Source organism: Paroedura picta, chromosome 15 (genome assembly GCF_049243985.1).
Source record: "Paroedura picta isolate Pp20150507F chromosome 15, Ppicta_v3.0, whole genome shotgun sequence".
NCBI classification, from domain to species: Eukaryota; Metazoa; Chordata; class Lepidosauria; order Squamata; family Gekkonidae; genus Paroedura; species Paroedura picta.
The window spans coordinates 6,237,887-6,250,472 of record NC_135383.1 but is presented as its reverse complement, the minus strand read 5'-3'; the positions used below and the strand labels follow the sequence as shown (position 1 = coordinate 6,250,472).

Here is a 12,586-nt window from a genome sequence, read left to right as displayed (position 1 = left end):
GGGGGTGGGGGTGATTGAGGAGTGCCTCCATTCAGGGGGGAAGACCTGGTGCTGAACCTCCCAGAATCTTTGGGGTGGCATTCCTAGACCCCTCACACCGACCCTGCAAGGTAGAATGAGAGAAGGTAATTGAGGTTGCCAGCTCCAGATGTGGGAAGGCCTGCAGATTTGTCAGTGAAGCCTGGGGGGGGGGGGGTTAGGACCTCAGAGAGGTCCTTTCCAAAGTGGCCCTTTCCTCCAGGAGAAATGGAACAAATAAGTGGCCAATGTCGTCTGAGAAGCAGTCATCATTCCGGGAGATCTCCAGGCCTGCCACCTGGAGGTTGGAAACCCTCCCTTGGTCTACACAGCTATGTATCCCCCTTTTTTATCCAGCAGGGAAATGAGGGATGCCAACCTCTAGGCGAGACCGGGGGATCCCCTTTAATTACAGCTCAGACCAGAGCCCCACTCCCTCAGAGGGATAAGCAGCGTTAGGAAGCCAGCTTTATGGCACGGCCCCCCTCCCTAAGTTCCACCCCCAAATCTCCAGGCGTCCCCCCGCCTGGAGCTGGCAACCGTCCCTAAGCAGCCGCGATGTGCCGAGTTCGAGGGGAAACAAGACGCCCATCCATGCATTTGACCTCGCAGCGATCCCTGCCGTCAAGAAACCAGGACGACTGACAACCCCCCACCCCGCCGTCACCCCCACCCCAGGGCAGCGGGAAGGGGTGGGGAGGGAAGGGGGTTAAGCCGCCGCCCCTCCTCCTCCCCCCCGCTCCGGAGCCAACGTCGCGGCGTGGGAGGGAGCAGGGCAGGGATCGCGCGGTGCCCTGCGTGGGGGCGGCCCCTGGCATCGCTCGGCCTCCGGCGCCCGCTGCCGCTCCTGCAGGCGCTCGCCCCGTCGAAGAGGCCACCTCGCCGCCCGCCCGCCAGCCCGCCCGTCGGTGGGCTCCATGGCGAGCGCGGGGCTGCAGCTGGTGGGCTACTTCCTGGCGCTGGCCGGCTGGGTGGCCACCATCTGCGCCTCGGCCCTGCCGCAGTGGAAGCAGAGCTCGTACGCCGGAGACGCCATCATCACGGCCGTCGGGCTCTACGAGGGCCTCTGGATGACCTGCGCCTCGCAGAGCACCGGCCAGGTCCAGTGCAAGCTGCACGACTCCATGCTCTCGCTCGACGGTGCGTCCCGCCGCGGGGAAGGAGGGAGGGAGGGAGGCGGCGAGTGGGACCGGCCTGCAGCCGCCGTGCCTGAAAGGGCTGCAGATCGGTTGGAGGAGGGGAGGGGGGCTGGGGACCATGGGATGCCAACCTCCCGGTGGGACCTGAGAATCCCCCGGAATTATATAAAAGTCAGCACCAGGCTGCCGGGGTCAGTTTCCCCGGAAGAAGTGGCTGCTTTGGCGGGTGGGCGCTATAGCATTGCCCCCCCTCCCCTCCCCTCCCGAGGTCCCTGCCCTCCCCAGCCTCCATCCCCAGTTTTCCAGGAGTTTCACAGGGCAATTGAAAGGGGGAAGGCCAAATCTAGAGCAGGGAAGAGGTGCTGGTTATTGGGGAGGGGGGGGTAATTTAGCCAGTGCTACCTGCCTGTCTGTTGTTTTGAGAAAACAAGACGTTTTCCCCTCCCAACACACACATACACCATTCGTCTTCAGGACCGAAATGCAATTTCGATCAGGGAAAGTGCACAGACCCCCTATAGGTCTGTTTCTCCTCTTTCTCCGGATTCCCCTAACCTGGTCGGCCCTGGCAAGCCACAGCCCATCGGCTCTCCAAAGCTAAGCTGGGTTTGCCCTCATCGACTACCCCAAAAAGCCCAGAGTCTCTACACAGAGAGGCAGACCATCTCTGCCCCGTGAGGTCTCCAGAAGTCGGCTGCTGCTTCCCTGCATTGTCGCTGGGTCTGGCAGAAGGGCCATCAGGGTTTGAATATAGAATCATAGAATTATAGAGTTGGAAGGGACCTCATGGGTCATCTAGTCCAACCCCCTGCACTATGCAGGACTTGCCTTTCTCTCTGGAAGGGACGGAGGCTGGGTTTGCAGTTTGTTTCTCCCTTTGGCTGTGCAGTGCACATCCAGACCTCCCGAGCGCTGATGGTCGTGTCCATCCTGCTGGGCTTCGCGGGGGTCGTCGTCAGCGTGATCGGAATGAAGTGCACCAAAGTGGGGGACGAGAACCCCGTCACCAAAAGCTGGATTGCCGTCCTGGGAGGAGTCTTCTTCTTGCTGGCAGGTAAACCGTGAATTCCCTGCGTTGTCCAACAGTTTGCATGTTGCGGCCCTTAGACTGCGGAATCAAAGACTGGGAAAGCCCAGGTTCGAATCCCGGTGAACTGGAGAGCTGTGGGCCACAGTCCCTGAGCCTATCCTACCTTGCAAGGTTGTTGTGATAAAATGGGGAGGGAAAAGGTGGCAGGATGAAAAAAATAATTGGGGGGCAGGTAAATTTATCTGTATCGTTGTGTTGGCTTTTCAGCATTCTACCAGTCTGGAAATCCCGTTAATTACAACCTGCCTGAAAATTCTGTAAAATACGAAATCAAAATTTGTCCCATGGGTCTGAAGCTTGAACCTTAGCACAGTGGAAGGGGTAATCCGGTCATCAAACAGCAATTTGAAGCACAGGGCCTGCGTTATAAATCTTCTTAAAATATTGCCTTAAACGTGAATGTTCTCTTGTCTATGCCCAATACTTAGCACAGTTTTTTACTTTTGATTTCTCATCTCCGCCCCCCGCCGTCCCCAGTCCGTGGTTTGCGTGATTTTCTAAAATTAACAGGGATTTTGTCTGAATAGGTTTGAAGAAAGCTCAGCCATGTTGAAGCTCAAAGCTTCCATTTCAAAAGTTAACTTGAAGTCAGGGTCAGTTCCCTGCGAATGTGGGATGCCCTCGCTCCCCGGATTAAAATTAGGGGCTGCTAATTAAAATTAGGGGCTGCTGGACCTGCCGAATGCGTCCTCGGGGTCAGCCGTCTGGCCAGTTTATCTAATGAAGGAGATTCTGGTAAAGAAGGAGAAATTAGGGTGTGTTCTTTTCTAGCTATGGGTGTAATAGAGATGCCATCTCTTTTTCTTGGCCAAGTGTAAAATAATGCAACTATGGCCATATTTTAAAAAAACAACCAACAGCAAACCCCCCCCCCCCAAAAAAAAAGCCTGTGTCATGGCAAAATAATTTAAAATATTTGTTAGGGAAAGAGTGAGTTTTATTTATATTTTTACCTTCTTTTTTATTACATACCGGAGAATTGTTGCCCTTTCAAGGAAAGGCAGGGAAAGGTTAATAAAAAGGTTGCTGCCCATCTCTCTCTCCTAAAGAAGGCTCTCGGGATGCAGTTTTTTCTTTTCAAAGGTCAAAGAAATTCTTTAATGAAAAAAGAAATGCATACTTCAATCTAGGAGAACAGCTAAAGGCACTTATTACCTTGATTATGTTCTCCCCCCTCCCCTCCAAAAAAGACAAAACCCAAAGACTTTGCCCAGGAAGGCTCCCCCTGTAATTCCATGCCCAGGAAGCAACGCCAGCATTATACAGTCCGACATGATCATTACGGCATTATTGCAAAATAATGGTCATTAAGGAAATGGAAAAGGAGTGACTATTCTTCTTGCAGCGGAATAAACACAGAACAGTTCTTGAGGCACCTCCTGCCAGCAAAAGCTGGTTTTTATATTCTGCTTTTCACTGCCCGAAGGAGTCTCAAAGCGGCTCGTCGTTGCTTTTCCCTTCCTCTCCCCACAACAGGCACCCTGGAAGGTAGAAGGGACTGAGAGAGAACTGAAGAAGAAGAATTGGTTCTTATATGCCCCTTTTCTCTACCCGAAGGAGTCTCAAAGCCGCTTTTCCCTTCCCCTCCCCACAACAGACACCCTGTGAGGGAGGCGAGGCTGAGAGAGCCCTGAGAGAACTGTGACTGGCCCAAGGCCAACCTGCTGGTGGCAGGTAGAGGAGGGGTGGGGAAGCTGCCACTCTTAGATTTGACACCACACTGGCTTCACACACAAACGCAGAGTCACCAGGCATTTCCTGACCTAAATCTGGCAACCCCTGGGGAAGCTCATCAGACACTTCGCTGCAAAATCTGAGTTTGGCTCTCGGCTACAGATGGTCTCTGCTTGGAAAGCAACTGTGCTGCGTGCTTGCAGTAGGGGTCACCAAGTTCAGGGCAAGGCTGTGAGTGTGGCAACGGGGCTATGAGTTTCCTGTGAAAGGATGTCACAGAGGCAAATAACAGTATTTTGCATCACCTGGTCCAATTAACTGGGAACCTGGGGGGGTTGAACCTGTGGCTTCTTGGACGCAAAGCAGGTGAACCACCCCTGAGCCACCACCTCTCCGTTGAGAGCTTGGTAGTCTTGGCTTCCTGGAGCCGAGCAGCCGCATTCTTCAGGGGGTGGAGATGCTAGATACTTTGGGTATTCCTCTGTGTTCGCAGGTCTGTGCACGATGACGGCGGTCTCGTGGTATGCGGCCCGGGTGACGGTCGAATTCTTCAATCCGAGCACGCCGGTCAATGCCAGGTGAATAAAGGGGACGGCTCAGGCTAGCCAGATTTCAGAAGCTAAGCAGGGCAGGCCCTTTTTAGTATTTGGAGGGGAGATCACCAAGGACGCCGAGGGCCACTATGCAGAGGCCAGCTATGGCCTGCTGCCTGGACTATTCCACAGGAGACGCCGGGGATTGAACCTGGGACCTTCTGCCTGCCAAGCAGCTGCTCTTCCCCTGAGCCATGGCCCCTCACCCTGTCCTGTGAATATCTACCCAGTTCTGTTTTGCTGGCAGCCCGGATGACCCTGGGGCTCCCCCCCCCCCCCCCCGTGATTCTTTTCAAGCATAGCCGCCCGTAGTTGCTGCTTGGCTTGTACTGTTGCAACCGCCTCTCTTTGCCCTAGGTACGAATACGGGCCTGCTCTGTTCGTCGGGTGGTCGGCAGCCAGCCTGGCCCTGCTGGGAGGGTCCTTCTTGTCCTGCTCGTGCCCCAGGCCAGAAGAGAGAGGCCAGCAGTACTACCGGCAGTCCCAGCCATCGGCAGCGAGAGAGTATGTCTGAACCCCATTGCTCCTCTTGGCCGTGGGGTGGAAAGCAAGAGACGTTCCGTAAAACAGAGGACCCAAGTTGTCCCCTGCAGTCCTCCTGGACAAGGAGGGCACAATCTTTTCTCAGGGGAAGGGGGGTCATTTGCTTTCCAAATCAGGTCCCCGAAGGAATTTTCCTCTCTTCCTGCTTCCACAACCCTCTGGAATCCCAAGTTGTGGGGAGGGGACCCCAAAGATTTCTTTTTCGGGGCTCAGTTGCGAGCGCGAAACTAACGGCCCTCTTGTTTTGTTTTTGTTTTTTTCCATTTTGTTTTCCTTGATCTTTCAGACCCACTATAAAAAGGGGAAATCAGTCCGTATAATTCCTTCTTCCAGGGGAAAGGCGTATTTATATCCTGACTGTTCCCTTCCGAGAGTCCAAATATGACTGAGTCAAGGATATTTCTTTTTTAAGCGTACACCCCAATCCCTTTCCAAGACACAGCCTTATAATTTAAGCTTTGTATTAACTTTTCTACCGCATCACGCATAGAACTTGACGGCTCCTGAATTTCAGATACCCTTTGGTTCTAATGGTTTGTACTAAAACGTGTCCTATTAAAATACATTTTGGCTGTTGCCAGCTTTTTAAAAACCTGTCTCTACCTGCGTATCTCTCCTTTCTATGGGATTCCGGGCTGCCTTCACATCGGCGGAGTGAATACAAGGAACAGAGCTGAGCCTTCAGCAGAATGGGACAGAGGCAGTAATTCCCTCTCTGAGCATAGGGCAGTTCCCAAAACATCCTTATTTCTCACCAGTGGATCGCCAGGAGGTTTTTGCAAGCTTTGAGCCCAGGTTTTAATCTGGCAGTGGGACAATAGATTAGGCAGGACTCACAGAAGATGATTTTTACGATTGTCCCTGTGATTTTAACTTCTCTGCCTTGGGGGCAAGAGCACCAGGTGTGCAGCGGACCCCTTTGCTGAACGGAGCTTCTCCTTGAGGGCTCAAACCCGCTGAGAAATCTTTCGCCTGGACAACAAAGCCATCTGTGCCGTTCTGCTAAACCAATCTCAAGATCTCGAGCTATTTGGCTGGCGTTCAGGAGGGTGAAAATCCAAACACACATCTCTTTCTTTCAGCCCGCTCGGGCTGGTCAGATATTTCTATCAGAAAGCCCCCAAGAAGCAGCCCTTCCTTCCCGCCCGCCCCCTTTGTGCTGGTCAAAGGAATGAAAAGGCAACGAGAAGGATTTAACTGTTCATGAGAACAACCTGCTAGTGTTAATAGGAAGCGCCTACACGTCCATTGGCACTGGGAACAAGAGAATTTGGCATGCAGAGGGAGGGAGGGAGCGAGCGGGAGATAGGGAGCAAGCCGACTTCTAGCTTTCCTTTGATCAGAGTTCCTTTGTGAATGGCCCATTTTTTTTCTAGCGTGATGCTGCGGCAACAAAGGCCAATTCGATTATGGGAGCTGCGATGGGGTAAAGGTTCTTTTCATCTTCCTTTTTTAAAAGATGAAAACGGCATGAGAGAGGCTTCCCTTCCTATGACCTACACATGTTTGACTTCTGTCCCACTGGCACCTGTAGCAAAAAAGGATTTGCAGGTTCAGGAAATAAAGTCTGCCAAATCAGTTGACCAGCAGCAAAAGAAGAAGAAGCAGGAAATAAAAGTGGGATGACCTCTAGAACCAAATTGCTTTTTCAAACTTCTGGAGAGGAAGAAACCTCCATGCATTAGCACCAGGGTCAATTGCATGACTATATCTTATCTGAAATAATAATAAAATATATAATCGTAAGTCTGTTCTTATAACCCGCTTTTCTCAGTGGTGTGTGTGTGGGGGGTAACATCTGATAAAAATCACAATATGGCAAAATATACCCGAGAGGACTTAAAAACCAATAGATTCAAGTGAGTGAGTTGTGTTGGTCTGAAGCAGCAGAACAAATTTCGAGCCCAGGGGCACCTTTAAGAACAACAGTGGAAGTTGGGCGGGTTTCTTAAGCAGGGGAGCCACATAAAATTAAGCGCATAGATCCAGAGCTGCAAACAGTGCTGTTCAGATTGTTGCATGAATGTGTGCCGGGCCAGGCCCAGCGTGTGTGCTGCTGTTCCCCCTCGTACCACGTCACATGGACTGGCGGTGTGGACAGGATTACTCTGTCAGGAATCCAGACTCTCCTCAGAAGAGGCTTTCTTCTGGCCAGGTTAACTGGAACCATTGCCTTCACAAATGGTTTGCACAGCTCTGATTAGCCGTGCACAGCTGTAGCCCCAGACAGGGCGTGACTCCTTGCCAGCTCAGCATGCTCTCCAGCCTCGGGAAGATGCCAGCACCTGTTTTGCGCATGCTTTCTGACCCGTGACTGTTTTAATTGGAAGGGGAGACCATCACCCTGCAGAAACACAAAGCGCATCTGACATGGTTCGGAAAAACTGGGGAGTTGGGTCCAGAGAGGCAGTTCTAACCAGAAGGGGCATTAGATGCTTCCTTCGCTAGGCTAGCGTCACATGACCACAACCCCAGCGGCATTCTGAGACCCAAAACTCATCTGGCGGCATCTGAAAACTCCCGGAGTATCTTTGCAGCGATTATCTCCAGATTGTTCAGCGACTCCCTTTGGGAAGATGAAGGCTTGAGGATCTGGTCCAGCCAAAATCAAGGTAATTTCTAATGGGGGGGGGACATTGCTGGGAGGGAAATGTGGGTTTTAGGAAGGCTTGCCTGTGTGCGCACATGTACACACTAGAATTCAACTTTGACCCCTGAAATGATGTTTTCTTGGTTCCATTCTGCTCGGTTCCATTCGATTCTGCTGTTTGTGTTGTGTGTATGTGGTTTTTTTACCCTGGATTTTTTGTTGGTATATTTTTGATTTTCTGTATTGTTCTAAACTAGAAAAACATCAAAAGTGAACTCAGAAGAAGAAGAGTTGTTTTTTATGCCCCGCTTTTCACTGCCCAAAGGAGACTCAAAGCGGCTTACAATCACCTTCCCTTCCGCTCCCCACAGCAGATGCCCTGTGATATAGGTTTGGCTGAGAGAGCCCTGAGAGAACTGCTGTGAGAACAGCTCTAACAGGACTGTGACTCGCTCAAGGTCACCCAGCCAGCTGCATGCTGGGGAGCGGGGAATCCAACCCGGCTCGACATAGGAGAAGCTGTTGCTCTTAACCACTACACCACACAATATCTCGTTTTTTTAAAAAAATTCTTCATCTTCCTTAGTTGATAGGCACATGTTCATTCAGTACATAGCTAGTAAAACTGTGGCCCTCCAGATGTCCATGGACTACAGTTCCTATGAGCGTTTGCTGGCAGGGGCTCATGGGAACTGTAGTCCATAGACATCTGGAGGGCCGCAGTTTGACTACCCCTGAATTAGGTCCTTTCAAGTTGTAACTGACTTATTTTTTTAATCTGCTCAAAGACCTCCGGACTGAAACAGCTCATCCACACAGGATTGGCCAAATTCTTCCGAACATTCTTTCTTGCTCTCAGCATGTGGCGTTTAATTGACTCAAGTGGTTTCTTATTGGACTTTTGAAACCAAAATCAGTCGCACACAGTCTGTGGCGATCACTCTGATTAACGTCGCTTTTGACTCCTCATTGCACAAATGAAACCTTGGAGGGTCTTTTTGGTTGTTTTTTTGTTTTAATTGCTTTCCTGTTGACATAACTTCACCCCCTTCAAGTGGTCATTAGAGGAGATCAGCTTCTTAAAAAATCATTTGGACAATTGAAGGTGAACCGCTTGGGATTTTTTTTACCATTAGAGATTTCTCTAATTTTGGCACCCGATCCCCCAGACTTAGAAACTTAGAGCCTCTCATCTTAGGCATTTTCTCCAGGGGAACTGATCTCTTTAGTCTGGAGATGAGCTATAATTCCAGGGGATCTCCAGGTCCCACCGGGAGACTGGCATCCCTAAGAACAAAAACCAAATGCTTAGGGTGAGATCACCTTCTTTAATAAGCACCATGAGAACTGAGAAACAGCTGGAGGTCTCCATAACTGTGAAGCCCCAGGGTGTCGATGAGCCAAGAGCATTATGCTCGTGTTCTGGCCTTCCAGAGCTCTTCCCATGGCTTCCCTGGTGCAGATGACATCTTTCTCCTTGGCGTTCGTCTCCACCCTCTTCCTGGTTGCAGCCACGTGGACCGACTGCTGGATGGTTAATGTTGACGACAGCTTAGAGGTGAGTGGAGCGTATAGAGCCGGGCCCAGATTAGAAGGGACCCTCGATACCCCACGAACGCTCTTCCTTTGGGGAGGGAGAACCGAACAGAACATGACTCTTTTGCGTCCTTCCCAGCCCCGTTAGAACTAATAAGTTCTGCTTCAGGTGTCCTCGACCTGTGCCTGTGGGCATCATGGTACCAGCTCTCACCTTTCCTGGCACCGACTTAACCCTCCGAGTCTCCTTACTGGCCACCTGAGAATTAACTGGCCGTGCAGATTTTTAAAAACATTGCTTGGGCAGCAGAAGAGCCTTCAGCACAAGGATCTTAACTGTGTGGCTGAAGGTGGCATCAGCAGCGTCTACAAGTTTCGGTATAGTCCCCGCATCTCCCTTCTTGGTTCCCGTGCAGGTCAGCCACAAATGTCGAGGGCTTTGGAGGGAGTGCGTGAGCAACCTGAAGGACGGCATCAAGACCTGTGACCCATACGATTCCATTTTAGCAGAACATCCCCGTAAGTCTCCAACTCTTGTTAGGAAGCGTCTTCTTCTGCTATTGAGAATTCGGAATAGACAAATAGCTAGGTAGGTGGAAGATGGATAGACAGGCAACAGAGTGGGTGGAAGTGTGGATGGACAGAGAATAGGATAGCCAGGTCCAGGTAGAGAAACAGCTGAGGATTTGGGAGAGAGAACCTGAGGAGGGTGGGTTTGAGGAGAGGAAGGACTTCAGTGGGGCCCAATCCTGTAGAGCAGGGGTAGTCAACCTGTGGTCCTCCAGATGTTCATGGACTACAATCCCCATGAGCCCCTGCCAGCATTTGCTGGCAGGGGCTCATGGGGATTGTAGTCCATGAACATCTGGAGGACCGCAGGTTGACTACCCCTGCTGTAGAGTCCACTTTCCCAAGGAGCCACTTCTCTCCAGGGGAGCTGATCTCTCGCTCCTGGAGATTAGCTGCAATCCCAGGAGAACTCCAGCCACCCCCTGGGGGTTGGCAACTCCAGTGGAGAAAGAGAACGCAAGGCTCTGTAAAGAAAACGATAACGCTAGAGCTGCAGTCTGCATCTGGCCAAGCGCTCGTTTCTCCAGCCCTGCCTGGTTTTCTCCCCTCAGTGAAGATTGTGGTGACTCGGGCCTTGCTGATCACAGCAGACATCCTGTCAGGCTTCGCTTTGGCCCTGCTGGGGCTGGGTCTCGACTGCGTCACGTTCCTGAAGGACCAGCCCCAAATCAAGCTGAAGATGCGCTATTTGTCCGGCTTGGTGCTCGGGGTCGGAAGTAAGTCAAGCTTCTTCGGGGTACTTGCTAGAGGGACCAGCTCCGGGTCGGGAAATACAGGCGACTTTTGGGGGAGGAGCCTGGGGAGGGCGGGGCTTATGGAGGGGAGGAGCTTTAGTAGGGCACAATGCACTACAGTCCCCTTTCCAAAGCATACATTTGATCCAGGATAACTGATCTTGGCATTTTTATTTTTATTTTTATTTTTATTTTTATTTTTATTTTTATTTTTATTTTTATTTTTATTTTTATTTTTATTTTTATTTTTATTTTTATTTTTATTTTTATTTTTATTTTTATTTTTATTTTTATTTTTATTTTTATTTTTATTTTTATTTTTATTTTTATTTTTATTTTTATTTTTATTTTTATTTTTATTTTTATTTCCACTCCTGAGACCAGCTCGTGGCGAGTTACAATTGTCCTTAGCTAAAACCCCAATAAAACCCCATTAAAATACAGGACTGAACCACTATAGCAGTTGGAATTCCAAGACATCTCCAGCCATCAGCTGGAGGGTGGTAACCCTTTGTGCTCTGTAGAGATTCCCCACTGTTACTCCGGATCTCCAGGTGACAGAGATCCCTTCTCCCAAAGAAATGGCCCCTTTGAACGGCGGATTCTATGCCATGAAACCCACTGAGGTCTCTCCCCTCCCTCCTTAGACCCTGCTGCCCAAATGTCCAGAGATTGCCATGTCTCTGACTCAGTCTCCTTGCCTGCCAGGTGTCCTCGGGCTGGTGGGCTCGGTGTGGTACGCCGTGGACGTCTACCTGGAGAGGGTCAGGCTCCTGTTACACAACGTGTTTGTGGGCGTCCATTACGACTTCGGTTGGTCCTGCTGGATGGGGATGGCAGGTGCCGCAGGAGGCTTCCTAGCGTCCGTCGTGTTGGCTTGCGGCTTTTACGCTGTCACGGGTTCGTATTTCTTTCGGCGGCATCTCGGGTGTCTATCTAGAACAGGGGTGGCCAAACAGTGGCTCTCCAGATGTCCGTGGACTATAATTCTCTTTACATCTGGAGAGCCACGGTTTGGCCACCCCTGACCTACAACACGGGATGAGCAGCAATCATGACACCCGCTGACACCTTCTCAGGTGCCTGCCATTTCTAGGAAATGACTGAGGCCAGGCAAGTTTTCAGATTGGCCCCTGGAAATCTGATCAGCCAGGTGGATTTTTTGGCAGCAGCTGCCACTGCACCATGAGGATCTTCACAGCATGATTGAAGCCACAGCCGCCATTTTGGTGCAGGCTCCGCCTCCTTTGGGAGCCATTTTGTGGCAGCCATTTTGGGGCTGCACCCAGTATGGCACGGTAAAATTCCAAAAGTGCTTTAATTCTTAAGAAACTGGGGGACACCCAATTCTATAATATCTTTCTCTAGAAGACTCAGAGCAGCTCACCAAAAATGCCAGTCCATTACCTGTCAGCAGCCTACAAACATTCTAACGATGCTCCACATCCTTCCGCAGAGATCCTCAAATCGCAATGGGGCTCCAAAATGGCTTCCAGATTCTCCCTGTCTCTGCTTTTGCCTCATCCCCAGGCAGAAAGGGGCTTTCAAGGTAAGAAGCAGCCCCTCAAACACTTGACACTCTCATTCTTCCATCCACAGCAGATGCAGCTTTCTCCCGGAGATCTCAGCGGTTCGCATTCCGTCCACGGGCGCCCCCCTGCAAGATGTATGCCGTCGCTTCTCGAGTGTGAAGCAGCCTAAGGATGCCCCCGTGGCAGCTGTCAGTACTAGGATCACTGATTGCATGGACCTGGCTAAGGAAGGAGGGCTAGATCTGCCTGCATTCTGTGCCTCCCCCTCCCTCCAGCAGCTGCGTAAGACAACAGTGCCATCTGCCCAGCACCGTGTATCAGTTGTGAGTCACTGATTGTTTGGACCTCTTCATTTAGGTAAGAAGGGAGGGCTAGATTTTGAGGCTGAACCCGTCATGTGCGTCCCTCCATTTTCCAGCAACTCCATAAGACAAGAGTGCTATCTTCCCAGCATCCCATGTTAATGGTCCATGCTGGGATCACTGATTGCATGGACCTTTTTTTTAAGCCAAGAAGGAAGGGCTAGGTTTTGAGCTTGCCTACATCTCGTGCATCCCTCCCTCAGCA

At 51.0% G+C, this 12,586-nt stretch overlaps 2 protein-coding genes across 2 annotated transcripts; both read left to right on the top strand.

The window, feature by feature from the left end:
• The first annotated feature begins 748 nt into the window (after positions 1–748).
• Positions 749–5,649, top strand: CLDN19 (claudin 19). The gene is made up of 5 exons (XM_077312031.1): positions 749–1,158; positions 2,047–2,211; positions 4,415–4,499; positions 4,872–5,018; positions 5,344–5,649. Exons 1-5 carry the CDS (start codon positions 936–938, stop codon positions 5,375–5,377), a joined length of 654 nt encoding a protein of 217 aa, XP_077168146.1. The 5' UTR covers positions 749–935; the 3' UTR covers positions 5,378–5,649.
• Positions 5,650–7,520: 1,871 nt separating this feature from the next.
• On the top strand, positions 7,521–12,556 carry LOC143824191 (claudin-16-like). Its single transcript, XM_077311162.1, has 6 exons — positions 7,521–7,669; positions 9,082–9,205; positions 9,600–9,702; positions 10,305–10,469; positions 11,196–11,387; positions 12,087–12,556. Exons 2-6 carry the CDS (start codon positions 9,092–9,094, stop codon positions 12,176–12,178), a joined length of 666 nt encoding a protein of 221 aa, XP_077167277.1. The 5' UTR covers positions 7,521–7,669; positions 9,082–9,091; the 3' UTR covers positions 12,179–12,556.
• The last annotated feature ends 30 nt before the right edge of the window (positions 12,557–12,586 follow it).

Bases quoted from the DNA above. Each gene is read 5' to 3' on its own strand.
- CLDN19 (XM_077312031.1), top strand. From the start codon at position 936: ATGGCGAGCGCGGGGCTGCAGCTGGTGGGCTACTTCCTGGCGCTGGCC. The intron at 1,159-2,046 runs GTGCGTCCCGCC...TTGGCTGTGCAG, and splicing joins CTCCATGCTCTCGCTCGACG to TGCACATCCAGACCTCCCGA. The intron at 5,019-5,343 runs GTATGTCTGAAC...TTGATCTTTCAG, and splicing joins CAGCCATCGGCAGCGAGAGA to ACCCACTATAAAAAGGGGAA.
- LOC143824191 (XM_077311162.1), top strand. From the start codon at position 9,092: ATGGCTTCCCTGGTGCAGATGACATCTTTCTCCTTGGCGTTCGTCTCC. The intron at 9,703-10,304 runs GTAAGTCTCCAA...TTCTCCCCTCAG, and splicing joins CATTTTAGCAGAACATCCCC to TGAAGATTGTGGTGACTCGG. The intron at 11,388-12,086 runs GTTCGTATTTCT...TTCCATCCACAG, and splicing joins CGGCTTTTACGCTGTCACGG to CAGATGCAGCTTTCTCCCGG.